Source organism: Aspergillus caelatus (assembly GCF_009193585.1).
Source record: "Aspergillus caelatus strain CBS 763.97 unplaced genomic scaffold BDV27scaffold_297, whole genome shotgun sequence".
Taxonomy (NCBI): domain Eukaryota; kingdom Fungi; phylum Ascomycota; class Eurotiomycetes; order Eurotiales; family Aspergillaceae; genus Aspergillus; species Aspergillus caelatus.
In genome coordinates this window covers 17,293-41,955 of record NW_022475560.1, presented here as the reverse complement: position 1 = coordinate 41,955, position 24,663 = coordinate 17,293, and the positions used below count along the sequence as shown (strand labels likewise).

The 24,663-nt window shown below is 48.2% G+C and overlaps 7 protein-coding genes across 7 annotated transcripts; 4 read left to right on the top strand and 3 right to left on the bottom strand.

Moving 5' to 3' along the window:
* Positions 1-18: 18 nt before the first annotated feature.
* Positions 19-909, top strand: mog1 (Ran GTPase-binding protein MOG1; the record flags this gene model as incomplete). Its single annotated transcript, XM_032068880.1, has 1 exon — positions 19-909. A coding segment is annotated over one exon (618 nt), but the record flags the coding sequence as incomplete, so codon positions are not given.
* Positions 910-914: 5 nt separating this feature from the next.
* Positions 915-3,794, bottom strand: BDV27DRAFT_136947 (SprT-like family-domain-containing protein). Its single transcript, XM_032068879.1, has 2 exons — positions 2,296-3,794; positions 915-2,240 (listed from the first exon to the last, which is right to left on the bottom strand). The coding sequence occupies exons 1-2, from the start codon at positions 3,426-3,428 to the stop codon at positions 1,175-1,177; spliced, it is 2,199 nt and encodes a 732-aa protein (XP_031922001.1). The 5' UTR covers positions 3,429-3,794; the 3' UTR covers positions 915-1,174.
* Positions 3,795-4,799: 1,005 nt separating this feature from the next.
* BDV27DRAFT_60876 (glycoside hydrolase family 72 protein) lies at positions 4,800-6,953 on the bottom strand. The gene is made up of 4 exons (XM_032077081.1): positions 6,535-6,953; positions 6,450-6,475; positions 5,636-6,391; positions 4,800-5,586 (listed from the first exon to the last, which is right to left on the bottom strand). Exons 1-4 carry the CDS (start codon positions 6,654-6,656, stop codon positions 4,874-4,876), a joined length of 1,617 nt encoding a protein of 538 aa, XP_031922000.1. The 5' UTR covers positions 6,657-6,953; the 3' UTR covers positions 4,800-4,873.
* Positions 6,954-7,195: 242 nt separating this feature from the next.
* On the bottom strand, positions 7,196-7,664 carry BDV27DRAFT_60869 (uncharacterized protein). Its single transcript, XM_032077080.1, has one exon. It carries the CDS (start codon positions 7,525-7,527, stop codon positions 7,291-7,293), a length of 237 nt encoding a protein of 78 aa, XP_031921999.1. The 5' UTR covers positions 7,528-7,664; the 3' UTR covers positions 7,196-7,290.
* Positions 7,665-13,019: 5,355 nt separating this feature from the next.
* BDV27DRAFT_60816 (1,3-beta-glucan synthase component-domain-containing protein) lies at positions 13,020-19,144 on the top strand. The gene is made up of 4 exons (XM_032077079.1): positions 13,020-13,134; positions 13,204-13,381; positions 13,442-18,706; positions 18,765-19,144. The coding sequence occupies exons 2-4, from the start codon at positions 13,239-13,241 to the stop codon at positions 19,051-19,053; spliced, it is 5,697 nt and encodes a 1,898-aa protein (XP_031921998.1). The 5' UTR covers positions 13,020-13,134; positions 13,204-13,238; the 3' UTR covers positions 19,054-19,144.
* A 519-nt stretch (positions 19,145-19,663) lies between these two features.
* lcbA (serine C-palmitoyltransferase subunit lcbA) lies at positions 19,664-21,954 on the top strand. The gene is made up of 4 exons (XM_032068878.1): positions 19,664-20,188; positions 20,268-20,778; positions 20,840-21,331; positions 21,388-21,954. The coding sequence occupies exons 1-4, from the start codon at positions 19,860-19,862 to the stop codon at positions 21,568-21,570; spliced, it is 1,515 nt and encodes a 504-aa protein (XP_031921997.1). The 5' UTR covers positions 19,664-19,859; the 3' UTR covers positions 21,571-21,954.
* A 144-nt stretch (positions 21,955-22,098) lies between these two features.
* Positions 22,099-23,769, top strand: scw4 (putative cell wall glucanase (Scw4)). The gene is made up of 2 exons (XM_032068877.1): positions 22,099-22,549; positions 22,649-23,769. The coding sequence occupies exons 1-2, from the start codon at positions 22,483-22,485 to the stop codon at positions 23,569-23,571; spliced, it is 990 nt and encodes a 329-aa protein (XP_031921996.1). The 5' UTR covers positions 22,099-22,482; the 3' UTR covers positions 23,572-23,769.
* Positions 23,770-24,663: the final 894 nt, after the last annotated feature.

Here is a 24,663-nt window from a genome sequence, read left to right as displayed (position 1 = left end):
AAAAAAAAAAAAAAAAACAGTGACGTCCGTGAAATCCCCTCCCATCAAGAAGTCTTCCTCTCCCGAACAACCCTAAGTTCCCAAATCACCGAAATAAACCAACGCGTCACCGACTCCGACACAGCCTCTCTCGATACCCTTATAGGCTCATCATACCTACAAGCTCACCAGCTTGACGCCGACGCAAAAGCAGCGCTGTACCACGTCCACGATATCTGTGATGAGGACGATAAGCTGGAGATTGTGACGCCGCCGACACGGGTTTCTTTGGGGAAATTCTCGGCTGGGATTGTGGGGTATCGGGGTGTTGTGAGGGTTACTTCTCCTAAGGGGAGATCTGCGGCTAGAGCTGGTTCTGGTTCTGGTTCTGGGTCTGTGTCTGGGATTGGGATTGGGGGTGCGGTTGCAGGGTCTAGTTCTGAAGGGGGACTGACTAGTACTGTGACGTTGTGGTATTTGGTGGTGAGGTTGGTGGAGCAGGAGACGGATCTGGTGGTTTTTGTTAATGTGCCCAGGGAGGAGTTTGAGAAGGCTGGGGATTTGAGGGGGTTGGAGGCGGAGGAAAAGTTGGCTGAAGGGTTGATTTCGGGGTTGGTGGATGGGTTGGAGGTTGTTGATTGGGATTTGTTTTGTTAGGTTCTTTTCTTTCTTTCTTTCTTTCTTTCTTTCTCTTTGGGGAGTGTACGATTGAGTCATGGGCTTGGGAATGATGGTTGGGATTGACTGTACTTGGGAGGATTTTATAGGATTTGCATCTTTGCATGGCAGATTTGGTAGGGATAAATGGGTTAGGGAACTGCATACGGTTTCCATGGATGAGAGGGATTGAGACTAAGACACTGGCATGTATATAGATAGAACTAATTAGATAGATTAGTGATAGTCAAATCCGAAATCAATCGATTGTGATGAGCTCCAGAGTATAGCTGTGTATGTACAAATTTCATATGTGCTCATTGCTTAAGGATCGTTGTGTACATCAAACACGAAAACCAAAATATCCCAAATGAGAGGCGGACAGGCATATCATCGCTAAAGAGAGAACACCATAGATATATCGTCATCAAATGAACGCTGTAAATGATAGGCAAATGAATCTTCCCGAAATGTATGTAGAATGAGAGACAAATCCGTGAACACCTTCAATGACTGGATCCGAAGAGCCGCGAGTATTTTAGTTACCCAAGTTGATCTCCCCTAGTACGTTTGCAACCTCGTCGACGGCCACTTTCTCGGCATCCCCAAGGTGCTGCTTCTTTCGGGGTGACACGTTCCGTGGCTTTGGCTTGATCTGCTGGAGCAGACCTTTGCATTTTCCACATCGAGACTTCGTAGTGTCGATGCTCTTTGAATGACGTCCGTATGTCTGGCCGCAGTCCACACAGCTCCATACATACTTGTAGTCGATCTTGTAGCTGTGCTTGGTCGTTACTTCGAAGCGTCCGCCATAGACAGGGTGGTCCTTCAGGACTTCTTTGCACTTCAGCCCCCATTGCTTAAAACTTGCTCCATGGGGGTTGTTGTGGACGTTGGAGATGATAAAGTTGGCCAGGTGGCAGTACTCGTGAGCTAGCGTGTTCAGCAAGCGATCCTCGTCATCTATAATCCGCTCAGCCAGTTCGATGCTAGCATGGTGCTTGGATAGAGATCCTCCAGGTGTCTGGGGCTCCGTCTCAAGTGTACCCTCCGTTTGCAGCTTCTCTCGCTTCCAGTTCGCCCGTCCAGCGGTTGTCTGGAGGGTCTTGCTCCAGATGATCTGAACACCACCCGTTTCCTCGGCTATCTCTTGGATACGGCCACCAGTAACGTGGTCATCTAAAACCTTGAAGAAGTCTTCTGCGACAGCGGCCTTCTTGTTATCAAACGACTTCTTGCGCTCAAGGGCGGCTCTCTTCTTTTCTGTCTCGGCTTTCTTCAGGGCCGTCTTGCTAGGAGGCTTGGCCGTCTTCTTTGTTGCTTTGGTTCTAGGCATGATCTCGGGGTCAACGTCATTGTCGGACTCCTCGAGTTCCTGCAGCAAGTTCTGTAATTTGCGCGGTGAATGTTGATCGATCCAATTGTTTGTAGCTTCCTGGGACCAGAAGGCGTCTACGCTCTCACGATAAGGTGTGGGTGGAATATGGGCTTTGCCTTTGGAAGGTGACTTGAGAGTGCTTTTAGAGGGGCTGGCAGGCGGTGTTTCCATATTCACTGTTTCGATCTCTGAGCTTTTGGAGCGGAGCTCGAATCCTCCCAGAAAACTATTTGACTGTTAATATTTTAGGCTTTCGCATATTCAGCAGTGTTGAGACCTACTTATCCAAATCTTGGTGGAGTTGAGCGGACGGGTCATATTCATCAGCGTCCACCTCATCAGCAGCACCTTCATCAGCAGCGTCGTGGTCGACCTCATCATCGTCAACACCAGCATCATCGTCTTCTAGGTCCAGACGGTTCATCTTCTCATCGATGTTAGAGGTATTACGGAATAGCTTTCTGGGGCTGGCCTGGGGGTCAGAGGAGGACATCGAAACAGCAGCTGGTAAAGAGGGCTCTAGACGAAGGTTTGTATGTGCGGAGCTCTCCAAGGCTCTCTTAATCTGTTCCTCAGGGTTCGGCCTTCTGCCTCGAACCAGTCTCCTTTTGACTCTAGGCGGCGACGGTGCCCTCTTAGACTCTTCTGGTTCCGACTCGCCGACAGATGCGTCGTGGTGGCTAGGCTCTTCGCTATCACTGACAATGAAGTCATCCAGAGAGTTGAATCCATCATCGCTCTCCTCGTCCTCGGACCGATTTGCCGGCTGGCGATAATCCCGAAACTGGCGGTCATTTTGTCTTCTACTATTCGTCTGCCGCGGCTCCCTCCTGGTAGGAGACCGTCGCGTCGAGGACGCATCAGAGGGATTCCGACTGATAGAAGATGTGGTGGAGTAATCCTCCACAACCTCCTCCACGGGGTAGTTCTCCTTAGTGTAATCATAGAGCTCGGACTTCCTCGTCGACCGGCTCCTAGAGTGCCTCGACTGCGGCATCAGCAGCGAGTTAGCACGTGCCAACTGCAACGGATCGCTGGGACGTCCTTCAGTCGAGGAGCGGGTAGTCGAGGAGCGCATAGTCGATGCAAAGGAGACATCGTCGCGGTCACTCAGTCCATCACTATCAGAAAAGATATTAAACGTCCCGCTGGATACAGTTCCGCTCCGTTGCAACTTCCTCTGTCGCTGAACAGGCTTATCGTTTGTCGTCGTCGCTCTCGCAGTCGGCCGTTTAAACTCCGGTTCGTCGAATAACGTCCCCGAGTGATCTCCCACCTTGGGTGTGGGCGACGTGTCTCTGAACTTGCTTGAGAAGACCGAGTTGGTGTTGGACTTGAGCTTTCGGACTGATTTTGTCGCATTCTCGCGCGTGCCGCCTTGTTTGACGGGGCTCGCTGGGTTGAGTCGAGCCATTGTCGTTTTGTTGGTATAAAGATAATGAGTTTTGGTGATGTATAATTCTGCTGGTTTGCTTTGAAGGTCGGTTTTTATTAATATGACATGTCAAAATCCCGGTCTGTTAAATCATAGACAATACCGGAAATATAAGTAAAGCTGGATGGAGATATTGCATGAGCTTGAGCTGCCTTTCGAGTGGAAGTGTTGACGATATTGATTGAGTTGCAGCTGGGGGAGGGTCGTTGGCATGGCAACGCTTCCTGCCGATCCGTGGTTTGGAAACGGACAACCGATGACCAATCGATGATTGTTGTCGGTCACGGGTTGCTTGTCTTAGAAACAGGCTATCGTTAGAAAATGAATACTTCAGGTTTCCTCGACAATTCTGTGTATTAATAAATAGTAGGAGCACAAAGGTAAAAGACAAAAGGAAAAGGAAAAGGAAAGAGAAAAGGTCCGAGGTTTGTACGCAGGAACTCGACAATCATACCACCATTACAAACCCTGAAGACCAATATACATCCACTAGAGAGGCATATATTGCCTACTTTAGGCCTATATCAGTGGCGTGTCTAGTTGCCGTCTCATAAGTCTATTATTGACTAGCTATTCTATAGATTCACATTACTCTCTAGGTGTGTATTAGGGCACAGTGAATATTCCTTGTGGATGTATATGTCTGCCCAAAATATATATCCACCAAAGACTTCATCTACGGTAGTAAATACCACCAGCTATTCATACTCCTAGTCTGATATACCCCGCTTCATGGACACTCTACTACGAAACAAGGCTACTGAACTTGAGACCACAAAAAGCTAGCCGTATGATCAACGAATCGTTCCTCCCGTCTATGGTGCAGGGTCAAGCCTAAACGGCGAAGCGACCACTGCCACCCATCACAATATGAATTCTGTACCGTGTTACTCGTGTGCCACTCTCCTCTATCCAGCACAAGGTTGATTCAAACTTTGAGCTTGGGAATGGGAGTGTGGAGAACTACAATGCTGCACAATGGAGCAGGGCCGAGTATAGAACATACCTCGCCGGGAAGAGAACTCCGTGCTTGTTTATTTAGAATGCACCGAATAGCATATAGATGAAGACATTAAAACCATAGATCTAAGCAGACTAGACAGGAAAGTCAATCATAGACAGTCCCGTAACAGTGTTATCTGACCATAAGACTGGTCATTCCTACGTGAAATCACCTTTGAAACCAATTGACCTATTAAATGAGTATATAAAAGACAATGCCAAATACCGTATACCTGCATGGGTAATACTTGTACAGCAAAGAAGTTCGTATTGAAAAAGGCAGATCCACCGCTAGGGATGTACAAGAAGAGTGTCACACAATCACACAGACACATAGCAGAGCTAATTCAGCTTATACAGTGATCGGTAGGAAAATGGGGCTACTGTCCCACAGCGAGACGAGAAGACGGGGCGAACGGTCCTTACAGAACGATCATGCCCGCGCCAGCAACCATAGCTGTCACCACATAGGCGCCGAGCTGGAAGATACCGACATTGACGTTAGAAGGAGCGATCATACCACCGGCAGCTCCAGAGCTAGATGCAGCAGCACCACCGGAAGCACCAGAGCCAGCAGTACCGGTGGGAGAAGAAGTAACGGTGCCGGTACCAGAAGTGCCGGCCTCCTTGAGGAGCGCAGAGCAAGCACTGCCGCCGCTCTTCGAGCTCTGGGTGGTGGCAGCCCCGTTGAAGTCACAAGCCTTGTCACCGTTACCCTTTGCTTTCTGGTTCTGATAGTAGAGGTTGATGGCGTACGACAGTTGCTGCTGAGGAGTGCACACACTATAAGCACCATATTTGCCAGTAGTGGCATTGGTGGTGATCCCATCGCAGACGTCGTAGCCGCAAACAGTACCGAAGAGCTTATCGAGCTGCTCGCCAGAGACCTTGTCCTTCAGAGCGCAGCTTAAGCTTTCCTCCATGCAGGAACAAAGATCTTGGTTTGGAGAGGGAGGTAGCGGGCTAGAAGTTGCGAGCCACTTGCCATCAACGGTCGGGCAAGACTGAAGAGCAGTGTTTGTAGGGTTATAATCGCCCTTCTTGGTGCCGGAAGGGGTAGCGCTAGCCAACTCCTTCGAGAGGTAGCTGAAATCCGCCTTAGTGCTGACCTTGTTTCCATCAACAGACACCAGTCCTGCCAAAGTCAGCCAGTAAGTTACAAAGCTAGCCAATGTTGAGCATACCATAGTTGTTTTCTTCCTGGAAGTACATATACACAATACCTCCCGACCAGACATCGGCCATCTTGTCTCCATAGAGAGCCTGGACTTCAGTGAACTTGCGAGGCTGGACAGCATTGCAACCGTACTCAGCGAAGAAGACAGGGACAGTGTAGTCCTTGAACTCCTCAGTACGAGAAGCGTACCCGGACTTCTCATAGTTGGAATCTCCACACCACGAGTACACGTTGTAGCCCCAGAAGTCGATACTGTCGTCCGCGCTGTTACAGTTGAAGTAGTTGGCCATGTTTTTACGGATGCTTGAGTCATCGCTAGTAGCATAGCCAACGCCCATAGGACGATAGTTCTTGGCCTTGATATACTGCTTTGTGTCACGGACAGCAGCCTTGACGAAGGCACTGGCAGACGTGGTATTCTCACTGTTGGAGACCTCATTTCCAGCGAAGAAACCAATGACGTTCGAGTATTGCGACAGTTCATCAACCACAGTCACATATCTATTGTACAGGTCGTTATCCCACTTGGGTTCGTTGCGATTGATAGAATCACCCGGGGACGAGAGATCCGCAATGACATAGATACCGGCGTCACTGAGAAGGCTCATACACTCTTTATGATCGGACTTAGGATCGATAGCATACACGCGAATGGTGTTGGTGCCCAGCTTTTCAAGGTACGGAACATCGCGCTTACAGGCCTCGGCGTCGGCGAGAGGATCCTTGAAACTGTTGGCGGAAGAATCGGGACCAGAGTACTCCTCTTCATAGTATGTTAGCTTATGTCACACCAACGAAACTAAGGACAACAAAAAACCCACGCTGGTAGGCAACACCACGAATGTAACTGGGGGGTTTGTTAGCATTAGGTGAAACAACGGGACCGCCAATAGAGGGTCTACACACAATTGGGTGTCGTTGCTCTTGTAGAAGAATTTCGAGCCCTTGATGATGATGGGGTCTAGGTCAGCAGCAATGGCACTGCTGATGAAGAGGGACGCGCCCGCGACAATGCTGGACAACTTCATGCTGAATGCGTGAATAGGACGTTATAGAAACAATTGGCAAGATTGCCAGGCACTAAACCAGTATTGAAATGAGAAGTCCACTTGCGCTTCAGAGGTCGACGATGAACGGTTTGATAAATGAATGACGGGAATAGATAGTTGGAACCAAGATATTAATGCTTAGGAAGACTGCGAACGAGAGACCACATGGACAAGGAATGACTGTAATCTATAGACGAAAGGAAGATTATAATTAAACAGCGAGAGACTCCTGCACATCTAACAACAAAAATAGTCACCACGAGGACGTCCCTGAGACCGGGTTCTCTGCATATTCTTCTATAGTTATGACTAGTGGGCACTCAGGGTCAAGGGACTTCAGTGACAAATGCCTCAACCGCCCGCTTCTCTGGGGCCACGAGAAGCATAGAGCGGGACGGGATAGACAAACACCCACAATGACCATCCTCTAAGGATATGATAATATGATGATCACTGGTGATATTCAGTGATATTCCTGTCTGCCGGCTGTCATTTGTCCAAGCGCATTGTGCAGGGATGGGTTGATATCAGAGGCCTCAGGAACGCGCAAGCCTGGTCCACAACGGAAACAGATCAGAGGGGTCGGCGCTGTCTAAGTGAAAAGCTTAACCATTCACCCGCCTCTAAATGATATATATAGAGAGAAGGTTAGGAAACCATACCGACCCTGGATGAGTCTGTCACACAGTCGTGACCCTGGCCATATCACTATCATAATATCATTCGCACCGAGACCATCTGGGGTATCCGACCCATGCTGAAGCTTTGGAAAACTATGACTTAGTAGTCTGATTAAGCTCAGAATTCCCACGGCGATGGACGTGCGACTGTAATCTTGTATCCACCACATGTGGCGGACACGGGTTTGATCGCTGAATGCAGAATATCTGTCACTTTTTTTTGTTTCTCACCCACTTAACCTCCTCTAAGGAAGGCAGCACATGGGTCAGTACACATCAGCTCCTACGAAGCCTCAACATGATGAGTTGGAGCATGATGAATCCAGTCGCTGCATCCGGAATATGCCTGCATGCATGGTGTCCAGGTCTCTAGAGAATGTTGATCTTAAGAGAATCTTGATAGTCAGGAGCCCCAGTACACAGTACATCAATTGTGGCGAAGCATCATCTCTGTGATTGTGAGTGGCAGGTAGCGATTGTAGATCCATAATCCCTTGGACGGTTGAACGTCCCTATGACGATCTTTCCTTCTCCGTCAGTGGATCAGGGTCCAATATGAAACCTTTTGGATGAATAGACACTTACGGCTAGAGAAACAAGCTTATCTAAGTCGAAATCGTCTCCCACACCCATGTATACTCGGTACTCTCCACTGAATACCAGCTTTATCCACCGAGGTCTAATGCAAGAATGGTAACCACGGGCCAACGGAGCCCAAGTCATATGAAAATCACGCCTCGATGTTTGCTCAGGTTGTTCTCTAGATTATATTAGTAATCGCCGTCATGCGAAGGTAACAAAAAAAACAGGAATTAGCATAGGGTGTAACGCATTACATCGAGAAATAACAATGACGACGATTCTAGGTATTAATTATTTTCTATCGATTGGATGTTAAGAAATTACCAACTAATGATGATCCCCAAAGCTGAAACTTGAAAGCCCCCCTTTTTTATCCTTTCCAGGTATTCCACACCTTCGACCGGGGGCTGGACCATTGGAAGCCAATCAAGCAGAGGCCGTTGTGGGCCTTGCCGGTTTGCCACCCGCGGACTTGTGGCTCCCGATTGGCCAACCGTCACGCCAGTCCGCCCTCTACGATTCAAACCAAGTAAAAAGAATCAAATCCAACGCAGCCACCTGTTTAGGGATTGGTCAAGATCATGGTTCTCTTAGTGAGACTGGCGAATCAGTCCATACCTACTGTAGTATGGAGTACTAAGTAATATGAACAGTGTGGGTGCAGCTGTACTTTCTAGGTAATACTGTAAATAATCTAGAGAAACGTTCATGAATAGTAATGGTAAGACCCCCATTCTCATTTGCTTGTTTCCCGCCGAATTATTTCTAGAAAACAATAGTGAACCCTACGGCGGGGGGGTGATATACGTAGTCCAATTCATACACCAACCCACTTTTTCCAAGCCAGTCCTATGTCGGAGTAGCTTCGAGCAGCGAAACAGTCTAGAATTGCCAGGCAGAAGAAAATGGAAAGGCTTGAAAAAAGCGACTATAGTCGGCATACTCTGCAAGGGCAGGGCTATGAAAGGTCCACTTATCGCTTGTCTCCGGGCGCATATGTACGAAAGTACCGTCTGTTCTGCACGTATATACGGGAGACGCCTCTGACAAGAGTTCCCGTACCACAAGTCCGATCGAAGCTCTTTACCTTTGCCACTTTGGGGGGTTTTGAACAAGCTCGGACAAGAGAAAGTAAAAGAAAACTTAGCCACTGGTTAATCGCAGACACACTGGAAAAGGAAACCGGAGTGTTTATCATTATAACCGCATTTGGTTCCATGGGTTCAGAACGGAGCGAGATCTCAGCAGCGATTATCGCCGTTCCGATATTTTTGGAAACTTTCAGCTGCATGGGTTGGAACTTGGCAGAAGTCGCATTACCGATGATAACATCACTTGACACGCTCCTGTCAACCCCTACCTAAATATATACCTATACTATCTGAATACTATTACTAGTAGCAATATCCTTCCCCCTGCCTCTTCCCGAGATAGCCGTCCCTGTCATATATAGAGTTCTCCTGTGTCCTGAGCTTGGATGATTCATCATAAATACCGTGGACTTTATACCCGTATTATTGTGCACAGTGTACAATAAGGTGGGGCAAGTGGAAATGGGTTCCAAATGGATTACAGAGTATTTTTAGGCCAATCATTTCATCGCCTGAGCTACAAAGAAACGGGCACATGTGCAACTCCCATGGAACGGGACAAAGCGCATTATATTTATCTTATTCAAATATACCTAATTTACTCCGTAGAGGAATACAAAAGAGGAGGAAAAAAGCTAAAAAAAAAAAAAAAAAAAAAGGAGAAAGGTTACTTTCTCAAGTCAAAAGTGGGGTATGATTGAATTCTCACGGGTTCTGATGTTGCTATATGCCAGTAGGTAAGGTATGGTCTGGACTACTACTATAGTATGTACACTTGGCGTTCGATATCCTAGATGATTGTTGGCTGCAGGAGGAGCTAGTAAGGTTTAAGGTAAAGCCCAATAACCCTTCGGTAATCAATCTTATTGCAACAGCCATAAGAATTAATCATACAGGAACAGATCTGAAGTATGGAGTACAGAGTATATATATTACTTGTTTCATTCACATCAACCCATCGGAGTATAAGTATATCAAATATCCTAGGCGGGGAATAAGGCCTCAGCTGGACACAAAGGTGATAGGACATCGTTGTCCGAAGATATTTCGAGGCATCTTCATTATGAGCCCAATGGGTCTTGCCCCAATGAATACATTCACTCTGGAGGATTTACAAAGAGCCTGAGCCAAGGTCTGTCCAAATTCCATTGTACATGCCGGTGACAAATGGTAAACAATCGACTTTCAATTAAGGTGTTCACATATTTGACAGTAACTCAGGAACCTATGGGTCTCACCCCCGCTTTTTTCATTCCTTCTTTAAAAATTCTGTTCTTATACAACCCGTTACGGGTCAGTAGATTGCCTTTAGAGTTAGTCAAGGCTGTCCGAAGACAGCAGAAAGCTAATCTATTCAGTAAATCTTGGGAGCTGTACTCGGTATATGTTCTAGCAAGGTAGAAGCCATGATTCCTGTTAGCAGAATTATTGCCACTATAGGTCCCCAAGGGTAGGCAGCATATTTTTATAAAGTTATACATAGGCACTAGGAAGCTTCCATTTCCGATATAGGATATAGCTTCTAAGTTATCATGTCACCTAATGATTGAATTGGAAGGAAATACGTATGGTCTATAGTTCTTTTGTCTTGTGTTCCACTGGCGAACTGTTCTATAAGCCGATATATATAGTCTGTGCTGCTAAATATAACACCAGCCCAGCCTGTCTCGCTCATGCCTTACTTGTGTATGTGGTCGATGTCTTAATGTATGATTCTGTACTTCAATTATTGGTTGAATATGTGCTACACAGTGCAACTCTAGTGGCAAGGAACAGTAAAACAGTCGAAGGGTCCTATATCCTAGTATGTATCTCATGGATCTGATGGTGGGTTGTAGGTGGCAATTTTAAGTACGGAGTAGTAATGGAAGAATGGATTTTTGGTAATTTTACAGATGATAGGCACCTAATTCACGGACCCGCGAACCTACTTTCGTAAAGTGGTCTCAATAGTACACACAGAATAGGAACCCTTGAGAAGGCATTGATAAATGAGATGGTTGCTAATAGCATGATTTTTTTTTCATACCATAAAAAGAACTTCTATTTTGAGTACGAAGTAGATGGTTTGTTCATCATCCCCCCCAAGTATGTTGTGTTAATTGATTTAATTTACTCCTCCGAGTCTCCAATCAATACACCCAGCTGGGGTCATCGAGAGCAATGAGGAGCCAGCTTTCCTACTTTGGTTATTAGTAGGTAGTTGGATCAGGAACAGAAATGGACCCGTGGATAAAAGTTCTTTGTACCGGAGAACCTCCATCCGACGTACGTATGCGATGGTGACAATCGGAAGAGCTGAATCATAATAAACAATGTGGTTGCCGACTGCATAGCGACGCGTTCATGACACTTGCAACTAACAGTCATTTTCGTAGTGGCAGAATCAATTCAAGGTTAGAAGTGGAATGAGCCAAAGCCATCCCTGCATACTTTCCAGTGGGAAAATAGAAAAATAGAATAAAAAAAAGAGAAAAGGAAAGTAAAAATACGGTACGTCTGGTATTAGGTTGTAAATGTAGTAGGTAGGTTATCCGCGTGGGGCCTATTCGCTGAGGCTGGTGGTGGATCCGGTTTCAGGGGGGCCGCCGCCAGCTTCCATGGATTCCGGACAGTCGCAACCAATGATGACTTATCACTCAACAACTAAATTTTGGCCTCTCCAAAAAATCAGGTTCCTGCGCTGCATTCAACAGTATGAGGGTAGTTTTGCAAAAAATTAACGATTACTAATTGGAACACACTTTGCAGTACTGTATCATTTATCGACTTTTCGAAGAGGGACGGACAACTCTCTGGATGGATTGTGGCTAGTGAAGTGTGGAGGTGGTGAAGGTGGGCCGAAAACAGTACTACCTCTACGTACCTACGGTACGTAACCAAACCGGTACCGACCGTGGTACCGTACGTTCATACGTGGATGGATGGGTTAAGACTCGACGTAGCGGATGGAATCGATGGAATATGCGTCTATGCAACTTCAACCATAGCTCAGGTCGAGTAATTCTTCTCAGTTGATAGAACCTTAGCCACCAACATATATGGGCCAATGATTACAGGGGGCGGGAGGGCAATCTTGAGAAAGCTTCCAATCAGAGAAGGCTGGTGATGTGTCCAGATCATGGACGATTTGATGATTAATGTCTCCTAATACCAGAGCGGTATCCAGGCGCCGGGTGCAGTAATACCAAGTAATGTGGTGTAAACACTTTTCCACCGAAATTTTATCCAATTGGGTGTAGTCTCTATCCCGCGGACAGAATTGTGTATCACCTTACCAGACACGGAGGGAGGGGGGGAAGGAAACTGTTGCCTCCCGGGAGGGTATATTGTGGGTACTTTTCCCCCGATACAGGTAAGGTACGGATAGGCAGGTACTGTCGCGAAGTAAATTGAGCAGATCCAGATCCCAAAATAACCACCGGGCCCCATACTCACCAGTATTTTTTCTATTCCCTGCTGGGTTTCGGGTGGACAATCGATTCCCTTTTCACCACTAATCGTCCAACTCAAACACTATTCTCTCTCTCCTCCCCCCTTCGACCATCGCTTGGGATCTTTCCTTTCCTTTCCTGTCCCTTCACTTCATCTTTGGGTTCCTGTTCACTCTTTTATTGATTTGCACCCAAGGAACGATTGTTGTTTTGTTTTTTTCGTTTCTTTTCACCTTTGTCTATTTTTCACGACTTTTGTCTGGACTCCTATCCTTCTTTTCTCGCTCTCGTTTGAGAAAAAGAAGAGGGAGGTTCGTCCTAGACTGAGACAGGTTCGGGCCTAGTAGCAGTCTAGGTTCTTCATCCGTCTTTGCATCGTTGCTCGATTTTCCTTTCCCTTCCATTCGTTTACAACAACACCTTAGTGACGACCATACGGCTCTTCAGCCTATCGAAAAAAGTGCGATTTAATCATTAATTGTCAGATTGGTCGAATTTCAGCGTTAAACGATCGGGGACTGGTGCCTCAAAGCGACTCGTCGACATTGAAATCGCTCACCACGCGTCGCCTTTTATCCCCGTTCTACTACAACTCTCGATCCTGAGAGTTCCGTTGATGCAGACATATTGAGAATCGATCAATTTGAAACTTGGATGGGTCACTGTTAAGGTGAGTCGGATGACGACCCTCTCCGAATTGATGGATTTACTTGCGTGTCAGGGGCTAAGCTTGTATTAGAAACTATTACTGCTTGGTTACACGCGCCTTTCAGCATGTCAGGCTACAATCAAGGCGGCCATTATGATGATGGCTATGGCCAACATGGTGGCCATGGAGATTCCTATTACCAGGATGAGCATCATGGCCAGGCTTACTATGATCCCAACGACTATGGCGACGGTTACTATGATAGAGGGTACGTTAAGAGTCCTACTTTTGTCATGGCGAAGGTGTAACGGTGACTGATATATGGCAGCGGCTACTATGCTGATGGTGGACATGGCTACCACCAGGACGGCGGGTACTATGACGCCGGCCACCAGGACGACTACTATGGCGAACCTTACTATGACCAAGGAAATGGCCAGCAAAGGGGACGGCGCCGCGGCGATTCGGAGGAAGACTCGGAAACGTTCAGTGATTTTACTATGAGATCCGAAACAGCACGTGCGGCGGACATGGACTACTACGGTCGCGGGGACGAGCGCTACAACAGCTATGCTGACAGCCAGTATGGCGGACGTGGATACGGCTACCGTCCTCCCTCCTCCCAGATCTCCTACGGAGGCAACCGGTCGTCCGGAGCGTCAACGCCCGTCTACGGCATGGACTACGGAAATGCTCTGCCCGCTGGTCAGCGATCCCGGGAGCCATACCCGGCGTGGTCCTCTGATGCCCAAGTCCCTGTTTCCAAGGAGGAAATCGAGGACATTTTCCTTGACCTTGTCAACAAGTTCGGTTTCCAAAGGGACAGCATGCGTAACATGTACGACCACCTCTTGACACAGTTAGACTCGCGTGCCTCTCGTATGACGCCAAACCAGGCACTCCTTTCTCTGCACGCCGACTACATCGGCGGTGATAATGCGAACTACCGTCGTTGGTACTTCGCAGCTCACCTTGACCTCGATGATGCCGTGGGCTTTTCCAACATGAAGTTGGGCAAGGCAGATCGAAAGACCAGAAAAGCCCGCAAAGCGGCTCAGAAGAAGGCGAAAGAGAACCCGGAGAATGTGGATGAGACCCTTGAAGCACTAGAGGGCGACAACAGTCTCGAAGCCGCCGAGTATCGGTGGAAGACCCGTATGAACCGCATGTCGCAGCATGACCGAGTCCGCCAAGTAGCCCTGTACCTGCTGTGCTGGGGTGAAGCCAATCAGGTCCGGTTCCTGCCTGAGTGTCTCTGTTTCATATTCAAGTGCGCGGATGACTACTATAGTTCGCCAGAATGCCAGAATCGGGTTGAGCCCGTCGAGGAATTTACTTACCTGAACGAAATTATCACTCCTCTTTATCAGTACTGCCGCGAGCAGGGCTATGAGATCTCGGACGGAAAATACGTGCGGAGAGAGAAAGATCACAACCAGATCATTGGGTACGATGACATGAACCAACTTTTCTGGTATCCCGAGGGCATTGAGCGAATTGTGTTAGAGGACAAAACCCGCCTTGTTGACATTCCCACCGCTGAAAGATGGATTAAGCTGAAGGAAGTTGACTGGAAGAAGGTGTTCTTCAAGACGTACAGGGAAACCAGATCTTGGTTCCATATGGTCACGAACTTCAACCGTATCTGGGTCATTCATTTGTGTTCTTTCTGGTTCTTCACGGCGTACAACGCCCCAACTCTGTACACCAAAAACTACCAGCAGCAGCTGAACAACAAGCCACCCGGTTCTTACTACTGGTCTGCTGTCGGCTTCGGTGGTGCTCTGGCCTGTTTCATTCAGATATTCGCTACTATTTGTGAATGGATGTACGTCCCGCGACGGTGGGCTGGTGCTCAGCACCTGACCAAGCGTCTAATGTTCCTTCTGTTGATGTTTATCATCAACCTGGCTCCGGGTGTAGTTGTTTTCGGCTTCAAGAAGGAGATCGGCGAAACAATTGCCCTTGTTATTGGTATCGTTCATTTCATCATTGCTCTGGTGACCTTCTTCTTCTTTTCCGTCATGCCGCTTGGTGGTTTGTTCGGTAGCTATTTGAAGAAACATGGTCGCCAATATGTTGCTAGTCAGACATTCACTGCCAGCTGGGCACGTCTCCAGGGCAATGACATGTGGATGTCCTATGGTCTTTGGGTTTGTGTTTTTGGAGCAAAGTTAGCCGAGTCTTATTTCTTCTTGACTCTGTCCTTCAAGGATCCCATCCGTATTCTTTCTCCGATGCAGATCCAGCGGTGCTCTGGTGTCCAATACATTGGAACTGTGCTGTGCTACCGTCAGCCTCAAATTTTGCTCGGCTTGATGTTCTTCATGGATTTGACGCTTTTCTTCCTGGATAGTTACCTGTGGTATATTATTTGCAACACAGTTTTCTCTGTTGCAAGGTCTTTCTACCTCGGTGTTTCTATCTGGTCGCCCTGGAGGAACATCTTCTCTCGCCTCCCGAAGCGTATCTACTCCAAGGTTCTTGCAACCACGGACATGGAGATCAAGTACAAACCAAAGGTTCTTATCTCGCAAGTTTGGAACGCAATTATCATTTCTATGTATCGCGAACATCTTCTGGCTATTGACCATGTCCAGAAGCTCTTGTACCATCAGGTTCCTTCTGAGCAAGAGGGTAAACGGACTCTGCGTGCCCCAACTTTCTTCGTATCCCAAGAAGATCAGTCTTTCAAGACTGAATTCTTCCCACCTGGAAGCGAAGCTGAGCGCCGTATCTCTTTCTTCGCGCAGTCCCTGTCTACTCCTATGCCCGAGCCTTTGCCTGTCGACAACATGCCTACTTTCACAGTCCTAATCCCCCACTACAGCGAGAAGATTCTTCTGTCGCTCCGTGAGATTATCCGTGAAGATGAGCCTTACTCTCGTGTTACTCTGCTAGAGTACCTCAAGCAGCTGCACCCTCATGAATGGGATTGTTTCGTCAAGGACACCAAGATTCTTGCAGATGAAACCTCCCAATTCAATGGCGAAACCGAGAAGACGGACAAGGATGTGGCCAAGAGTAAGATTGATGATCTTCCCTTCTACTGCATTGGTTTCAAGTCAGCCGCTCCGGAATACACTCTTCGCACGCGTATTTGGTCTTCCTTGCGCTCGCAGACACTGTACAGAACTATTTCTGGTTTTATGAACTACAGCCGTGCTATTAAACTGCTTTACCGAGTTGAGAATCCCGAAGTTGTGCAAATGTTCGGTGGCAACTCTGAGAAGCTGGAACGCGAACTGGAGAGAATGGCTCGTCGCAAGTTCAAAATCTGTGTTTCGATGCAGCGTTATGCCAAGTTCAACAAGGAAGAACGTGAGAACACTGAATTCCTTCTCCGTGCGTACCCCGATTTGCAAATTGCCTACCTTGATGAGGAAGCGCCAGAGAATGAGGGCGATGAGCCCCGGTTGTACTCGGCTTTGATTGACGGACACTGCGAGCTTCTGGAGAACGGAATGCGGAAGCCCAAGTTCAGGATTCAGTTGTCTGGAAACCCCATTCTGGGAGATGGCAAGTCCGACAACCAGAACCACTCCATCATCTTCTACCGTGGTGAATACATTCAGGTCATTGACGCTAACCAGGACAACTACCTTGAGGAGTGTTTGAAGATTCGTAGCGTTCTTGCTGAGTTTGAGGAACTGACAACTGATAACGTCTCGCCTTACACTCCTGGTCTCCCGTCGTCGGAGACCAACCCGGTTGCTATTCTTGGTGCTCGTGAATACATTTTCTCTGAGAATGTTGGTGTCCTTGGTGATGTCGCCGCTAGTAAGGAACAAACATTCGGTACCCTCTTCGCCCGTACACTCGCCGAGGTTGGCGGTAAACTGCACTACGGTCACCCTGATTTCCTCAACGGTATTTTCATGTGCACCCGCGGTGGTATTTCGAAAGCTCAGAAGGGTCTTCACCTGAACGAAGATATTTATGCTGGTATGAATGCTATGGTCCGTGGTGGCCGTATCAAGCACTGTGAATACTTCCAGTGTGGTAAGGGTCGTGATCTTGGTTTTGGCTCCATTCTTAACTTCACAACTAAGATTGGTACCGGTATGGGTGAGCAAATGCTGTCTCGAGAGTATTATTATCTGGGTACACAGCTACCTCTCGATCGGTTTTTGTCCTTCTACTACGCCCATCCTGGTTTCCATTTGAACAACATGTTCATTATGCTCTCTGTGCAGATGTTCATGATCGTTCTGATCAATCTGGGAGCCCTGAAGCATGAGACCATTACATGCAAATATGACAAGAACGTACCGATCACTGACCCTCTTCGCCCGACCTTCTGTGCTAATCTTGTGCCTGTCATTGACTGGGTCAACCGCTGTGTCATTTCCATCTTCATCGTCTTCTTCATCTCTTTCGTCCCACTGGCGGTCCAAGAGCTCACAGAGAGAGGAGTTTGGCGCATGGCCACTCGTCTCGCAAAACACTTCGGCTCTTTCTCGTTCATGTTCGAAGTCTTTGTCTGTCAGATTTACGCCAATGCTGTCCATCAAAACCTGTCATTTGGTGGTGCTCGTTATATTGGTACCGGCCGTGGTTTCGCAACCGCTCGTATTCCATTTGGTGTCCTGTACTCACGTTTCGCCGGCCCTTCCATCTACGCCGGTGCTCGATTATTGCTCATGCTCCTTTTCTCCACCTCTACCGTATGGAGTGCGGCTTTGATCTGGTTCTGGGTTTCGCTGCTTGCCCTTTGCATTTCGCCCTTCCTTTTCAACCCTCACCAATTCGCCTGGCAGGACTTCTTTATTGACTACCGTGATTACCTTCGCTGGCTCTCTCGCGGTAACTCACGGTCTCACGCGTCTTCTTGGATCGCTTTTTGCCGACTGTCTCGTACTCGCATCACGGGTTACAAGCGAAAGCTCCTGGGCGTTCCGTCTGAGAAGGGATCTGGTGATGTTCCCAGAGCTCGCATTACCAACATCTTTTTTAGCGAAATTGTCGCACCCTTGGTTTTGGTTGGTGTTACCCTGATCCCGTACCTCTTTATCAACTCTAGAACAGGGACTATGGAGAAGGACAAGTCGGCGAAGAATGCTATTGCCCGAATTGCAATTGTGGCCTTCGGACCCATCGCTATCAACGCTGGTGTCGCTGGTATGTTCTTTGGTATGGCATGCTGTATGGGCCCGATCTTTAGCATGTGTTGTAAGAGGTTCGGTGCGGTGCTAGCCGCCATCGCGCACGCCATTGCCGTCATCATCCTCCTCGTCATCTTCGAGGTCATGTTCTTCCTCGAGGGCTGGTCTTGGCCTAGGTGTGTGTTGGGTATGATCTCGGCTGCCGCAATCCAACGTTTCGTCTACAAGCTTATCATCTCACTTGCCTTGACTCGTGAGTTCAAGAACGATCAATCCAACATCGCCTGGTGGACTGGAAAGTGGTACAGCATGGGCTGGCACTCCCTTTCCCAGCCTGGTCGTGAATTCCTGTGCAAGATCACCGAGCTCGGCTATTTCGCTGGCGACTTCGTGCTTGGCCATTTGATTCTTTTTATCATGCTGCCTGCTCTCTGTGTTCCCTACATTGATAAGTTTCACTCCGTTATTCTTTTCTGGCTGCGCCCAAGGTAAGTTGACCTCCACGAATCCCCCTAATTTACAATGGTTTTCTGACTCGTATCTTAGTCGTCAAATCCGGCCTCCAATTTACTCTTTGAAGCAGTCTAAGCTTCGTAAGAGAAGAGTGGTTCGCTTCGCAGTCCTCTACTTTGCGATGTTGCTCCTCTTCCTCGTTCTTCTTATCGCACCGCTGGTCGTTCGCAAGTTGAACATTAGCCTGCCTAGCATTCCGATGGATCTCTTACAACCTCTTGACGCACAGCACAACAACACCATCTCACAATTAACCGGCGTTGGACTTCCAGGTGCCTCGAGCGGGATCCCGGCGTCGGTTTTGGCCACCGCTACGTACTAGCGGTAGAATTGCTTTCCGAAATTCCACTTTGCTGCCTTTCTAGTTTCTGAACGGATTCATGAAAATGAGCTGTATAAAGTAGCCAGCGCCTTGAAGTAGCTGCTGTGTCATACATTTGCTTTTTCCTCAATCTTTCTTTTTTTGAAGCTTCGCGCGCGCAGCTCTGTTGCCGCCTAAGTTTAATGCATTATACTTGTTTATCGTTTTCTGTATTCTCACGGTGTTGTGTGTTTCATGTGCGATCATTAGACTTGCGAATTCTGGTATTGTTCCCTTTGTGGCCTACTAAACATTTATCCTTCATTCTCTATCTACTTCTGTCTGTTCCTGTGACAGGACCAACTTCTCGTAGATGTACAGACATGGGCGTAGAGCACCTTGATTGTGCACGTATCATCGACGCACTCCTGAGGTTGACTGATTGGCTGAAAATGTTCGGACTTGATTATCGCATTTGCAGGGTGGACTTCGATGATGTACTCTGGAGCCATCCGTACATACAGTACGTACTTGTATTGGGGCCGCTTACCCTAACGTGGCGGGGCCTCAGGATTTCCCTCCCGCCGGCGCCTTGCGGAAGGGCCCAAATGCGATTTCCGATAAATCCACGGCATCACGTGCTTCCCGTGTTGGACCATCCAGCCGGGAGTCTCAGCGGCCGCGACACCTCCATCAAGACGGTCATCGTCGTGATTTCGTCGGTCAATGCTTGGCTTTGATCGCGAAGCTCTTATATCTCTAAATTTCGAATCCCCTTCCCCCTTTTCGCCCTCTTGCGCTGCGAGCGCTGTGTTACCTTGCCCATCATGGATATCCAGGAGACTCAGCGTCTCCTTTCGGAGTATCTCCATGAGCTTGCAGACCTCTTCCATCGCGTTCCGGGCTCCGCAATCTTTCTTCGCTACGTAAAGTCCAGCTATCAAAATGATCCTATTCGCTCTGCAGTCGAGCTCTTTCTATTTCTATTCGCGGTTCGCTATTTGCTCGCCCCCAAGTATTCGACCAAACCTGGCGTGGTTCAACTCTCAGAGGATGAGATTGACGACTTGGTAGACGAGTGGACTCCAGAACCGCTTGTAGGAAAGCCCACAGTCTTAGAGGAGATGGAGGTTGATAAGCGGACGGTGATTGTTGGGTAATTATCCTCTCACATGCCCTTGCTATTAGATGTCCTGTTGTTCTGGTCAATGCTGATGCATCATGGCGGCTCGTAGTCCAGTCGGCCCCAAGTCGAAATTGGCCAATGGCCGAACCGTTGTTAACCTCGGCTCCTATAACTTCTACAACTTTAATACCAACGAGTCGCTCAAAGAGAAAGCCATCCAGACTCTCCGCAATTACGGTGTTGGCCCTTGTGGGCCCCGAGGATTTTACGGCACTCAAGATGTTCATATGAAGACAGAGGCGGACGTTGCCTCGTTCCTGGGCACTGCATCTTGTATCATCTACTCCCAGGCCTTTTCCACCATTTCAAGTGTTATCCCGGCGTTCTCGAAACGTGGAGATATCATTGTTGCGGATAAGGGCGTGAACTTTGCTATCCGCAAGGGCATTCAGATCTCTCGTAGCATGGTTCGGTGGTATGAACATAACGACATGGAGGATCTGGAAAGGGTGCTAGCCAAAGTTACCAAAGAACAAGCTAGAAAACCACTCACGAGACGTTTTATCATCACAGAAGGTTTGTTTGAATCGTACGGTGACATGGTTGACCTGCCTAAGATTGTACGTGCATCTCAGTCCTTTTACATGCCATGGCAAACTCGACAGCTAATAAGGATTACAGATTGAGCTCAAGCTGAAGTACAAGTTCCGACTTATCCTCGATGAATCGTGGTCGTTCGGCGTCCTGGGGAGAACCGGTCGTGGTGTCACGGAGCACCAGAATGTTGACGCGGCTGAAGTTGACATGATTGTGGGCTCGCTGGCCGGCCCCTTGGTTGCAGGTGGAGGCTTTTGCGCTGGCTCGGAGGAGATCGTTCACCATCAACGCATTTCCGCCGCGGCTTACACATTTTCTGCAGCACTGCCTGCTCTTCTGTCGACAACTGCCAGTGCCACAATTAATCTCCTTCAGAATAGCCCTGAAACGATATCCCAGCTGCGGGAGCATACCAAGGTCATGTGGGCACAGCTCGACCCCCGTAGTGATTGGGTATACTGTACCAGTGCTCCCGAGAATCCTATCATGATTCTGGTCCTCAAGCCTGAAGTGGTTGCTGCTAAGAGGCTGTCGGTTGAAGACCAGCAATTTCTGCTGCAAGATGTGGTCGATGAGGTACGGGTTTCCCAGCGAATGTGATAGCTTGTTAATTGTTAACTTTTACGACGCAGTGCCTTGCAAATGGTGTCTTAATCACCCGCCTCAAGACCCTCCCAGACAACTTTGAGCCCAAGCAGGTCGTTTCCCCAGCATTGAAAGTCTGCGTGACGACCGGTTTGACGAAAAAGGAGATCGAAAAAGCTGGAACCATTATCCGTCATGCTATCACGAAAGTTCTGAGCAAAAAGAAGTAACCCTTACGTTTTCCGGATTTTTAGAAGGACTCGGCCACGAAAATTGATGCCCTCTCGATCCATTACGCTATGCCTTGTTTATCATATTCACACCTTGTACAATTTTTACTTACACTGGTTTTGTACAGCATACCTGCAAAGTGGACAGCATGCTTGCCACAACTAGTACACGGAAATTGGGATGGGGCCACTGAAGGGGTATCCGGCATGATGCAGGAACCGTTATTTCTTCCACCCTGATGAGATACTTCCCCTAATTTCTTGGTCCCCTACTAATATTATTTTCCCTTCATTCCTTCCCAAGACTTCTGTCTCAGAATGACAGACTGTTATTAGACTTCTACCATGTTATAATATTAATTCCATTCTTATGCATCATATCAATCACTTCTCTCTTTCACTGCATGGCAGAGGCCACATTCATCCACTAAAGAATATAGGGACTATAAGGGCCTTGGCAGTTGCCTCACATACTGACGATTGGAATCTTCTCAATGCTGAGAACGCCGTTTGAGCGAATGGATCTGGGCCTGCCATGCATTCCTGGAGATACATCCGGCGGGGTTTGATTCATATAGGGCAAGGGGCGAGCCAGCATTCCAGATATCCAGCATCCATTAGCCTATGACATTCTCACCCAACACAGGAATGAGGCAATAGTCCCTAGACATCTCAAATATTTTACCAGCCACAGCCCAGTGAATGTCGGTGGAACAATTCATTCCGGGGTCGACTGTCCCACTCTTCCTTCACTCAATAGACGATTATCTACCTGGGGTTTTCTGCTAATCTCAGGTTCAAAATGCTCTTATAGCCGATTGTCTCCTTCTATTACCCGCTATTTTCCGGATCAAGTCACCCCACGGGTTCCATCTGAAAGGTCCCTTAATCCAAGGTGCGAGTTCGATCGCCATGAAGTGGCTTGTATGTGTCCTTGCCGTGCTCCTGCTCAGCCTCCAAGTCAAGGCACTTCCTCGTGGTAAGTTCCACTTGTGCTACATGAGAAAAGAAACAGTTCGACAGAAATGGGCTATTCGCTCTACAGATAGGCTCTGTATGCTGATCTACTGCGTGCTAGAAAGTCTAGATCAGAGTGATCCAGCACCACCTTCAGGAGAGGCAGACTACCATAAACTCCCCAACAATGTCGATCTCAACAACCTCCCACCCTTGCTACCAATACCTGATCCAGCCACACCCGACCTGGTACCTAGTCTGCCAATAGAAGGCGGATATGGCATCTCCTACGCCCCCTACAACAATGACGGCACCTGCCGATCCGTCGATAGAATTAACGAAGACCTGGACAAGATAAGCACAGATTACAGCTACGTCCGTATCTACGGCGTCGACTGCGACCAGACCAAAAATATCGTATCCGCAGCCCGTCAACGCAACCTCCGCGTCTTCGCTGGCCTCTTTGACCTGCAGGACTTCCCAAGCAGCCTCGACCAAATCATCTCTGCTGCAGCAGGTGACTGGTCCATCTTCCACACAATCAGTATCGGCAACGAACTCGTCAACAAAGGCCAAAACCCGCAAGACGTAGTAAACGCCGTGCACACCGCGCGCGCTAAACTCCGTACAGCAGGCTACCAAGGCCCTGTCGTAACAGTGGACACGTTCTCCATCCTCCTCAGACACCCCCAACTCTGCGAAGCGTCCGATTACTGCGCAGCCAATTGCCACGCCTTCTTCGACGCCAACCAAACCCCCGACAACGCGGGAAAATACGCCCTCGAACAGGCGAACCGTATCTCGGCTGCAGCGGGCGGGAAACGCACCGTGATTGCAGAATCCGGCTGGCCTAACCGCGGCCAAGCAAATGGTAAAGCTGTCCCCTCTGCCTGGAACCAGGCCATCGCTCTCTATGCCCTGGGGTACTCGTTCCGGGATCGAAAGGAGGATATGGTGCTTTTCTCGGCCTTCGATGATCTCTGGAAACAAGATGAGCCAGGGACTTACGGCGCTGAGAAATTCTGGGGTATTATGAGGCGTTGAGCGCTTCTGTCTATTTCTACTTGCTTCTTATCCCCGAGTGTCTCGGGTTCTTGGCTTCCATGGTGTGATGGCTGACATTGATTGCGCTGGGCGTGGTCTGTGTCTTTCTCTCGCTACGCCCCTCTCTTTCCTGGTATCTACTTGTTGTCATGTGCTGTGCAACGTACACGTACAATTATCCTGTACATATAAGAATCCGTTTAAACCTTCACAATGAAGCACGAGCATAGCGATTGAGCTCCTACACCTTCTTAGCATGAGGAATTAAAGCTTGTAGAGTGTATCTACGTTTTGTCAATGCGGGTATTTTCAGACTCGGGTTGTCCATGCTAGGCTCAACAGTCATAAATCAAACACTAAACGCATAGCTAGATGTCCAATCAAAGTCTAGAGAGGCACCCCCTTACACGGGCTCTGAGAATAACCTGATACACGCGTTCTAGAGGATGCCATTTTGAGCCTGCCAAGGAGGCTTGAGGTCATGGGTAGCTGTCTTTAGTTGAAACTCTTAGGACCTTCTGAATCTGACAAGCTGCTTTAGTGACCTCCAAGAGAGCCTACAATAGGTGATGACTCTATAAAGTAAATAGCTACAATGTAAGTGTGAAAACATGTGCATATTGAGCATCTTCTAAATTCTGGGTAGGTTGGAACTTATTGTCTCGCGCAGTATTTACTTAAGTATTCTAGTGCAAAAAAAGTCACTTTACGGTTACCCTGGCCACTTTAGCGCTCTGGGGACTTAAGACAAGATGCAGTAGTTCCTATGTTAGGAGAGTGGATGCAATAATACTACCCTGGCTATCATGGCCCATGGGCCTGTGATACACCAGAATCATCACCACCCCCCACACCCTCTGGTTGAACCTAAAGCCTCGTCTCAAAGCACTGATATAACTGGCCTCTCCTCTGGTTTATAGTCACGAGTCAGGGAACGCATCTTAGTAGTGTAATAGCATGCGGCGGGGCAAGCCGGATCCGTGATGGCATAATCAGTTCTCCTGGACTGTCTTCCTCTCTTATAGAATCTGATCTCGAGACCAGTTGTGTGCATAAACCATCATGTCGTATCATGTCGTACAACTGGTGCTC

Bases quoted from the DNA above. Each gene is read 5' to 3' on its own strand.
- BDV27DRAFT_136947 (XM_032068879.1), bottom strand. From the start codon at position 3,428: ATGGCTCGACTCAACCCAGCGAGCCCCGTCAAACAAGGCGGCACGCGC. The intron at 2,241-2,295 runs GTAGGTCTCAAC...ACAGTCAAATAG, and splicing joins CTCCACCAAGATTTGGATAA to TTTTCTGGGAGGATTCGAGC.
- BDV27DRAFT_60876 (XM_032077081.1), bottom strand. From the start codon at position 6,656: ATGAAGTTGTCCAGCATTGTCGCGGGCGCGTCCCTCTTCATCAGCAGT. The intron at 6,392-6,449 runs GTGGGTTTTTTG...CATACTATGAAG, and splicing joins TCGTGGTGTTGCCTACCAGC to AGGAGTACTCTGGTCCCGAT. The intron at 5,587-5,635 runs GTATGCTCAACA...TGACTTTGGCAG, and splicing joins CCAGGAAGAAAACAACTATG to GACTGGTGTCTGTTGATGGA.
- BDV27DRAFT_60869 (XM_032077080.1), bottom strand. From the start codon at position 7,527: ATGTGGTGGATACAAGATTACAGTCGCACGTCCATCGCCGTGGGAATT.
- BDV27DRAFT_60816 (XM_032077079.1), top strand. From the start codon at position 13,239: ATGTCAGGCTACAATCAAGGCGGCCATTATGATGATGGCTATGGCCAA. The intron at 13,382-13,441 runs GTACGTTAAGAG...GATATATGGCAG, and splicing joins GACGGTTACTATGATAGAGG to CGGCTACTATGCTGATGGTG. The intron at 18,707-18,764 runs GTAAGTTGACCT...CTCGTATCTTAG, and splicing joins CTTTTCTGGCTGCGCCCAAG to TCGTCAAATCCGGCCTCCAA.
- lcbA (XM_032068878.1), top strand. From the start codon at position 19,860: ATGGATATCCAGGAGACTCAGCGTCTCCTTTCGGAGTATCTCCATGAG. The intron at 20,189-20,267 runs GTAATTATCCTC...GGCGGCTCGTAG, and splicing joins AAGCGGACGGTGATTGTTGG to TCCAGTCGGCCCCAAGTCGA. The intron at 20,779-20,839 runs GTACGTGCATCT...TAAGGATTACAG, and splicing joins TGGTTGACCTGCCTAAGATT to ATTGAGCTCAAGCTGAAGTA.
- scw4 (XM_032068877.1), top strand. From the start codon at position 22,483: ATGAAGTGGCTTGTATGTGTCCTTGCCGTGCTCCTGCTCAGCCTCCAA. The intron at 22,550-22,648 runs GTAAGTTCCACT...ACTGCGTGCTAG, and splicing joins AGTCAAGGCACTTCCTCGTG to AAAGTCTAGATCAGAGTGAT.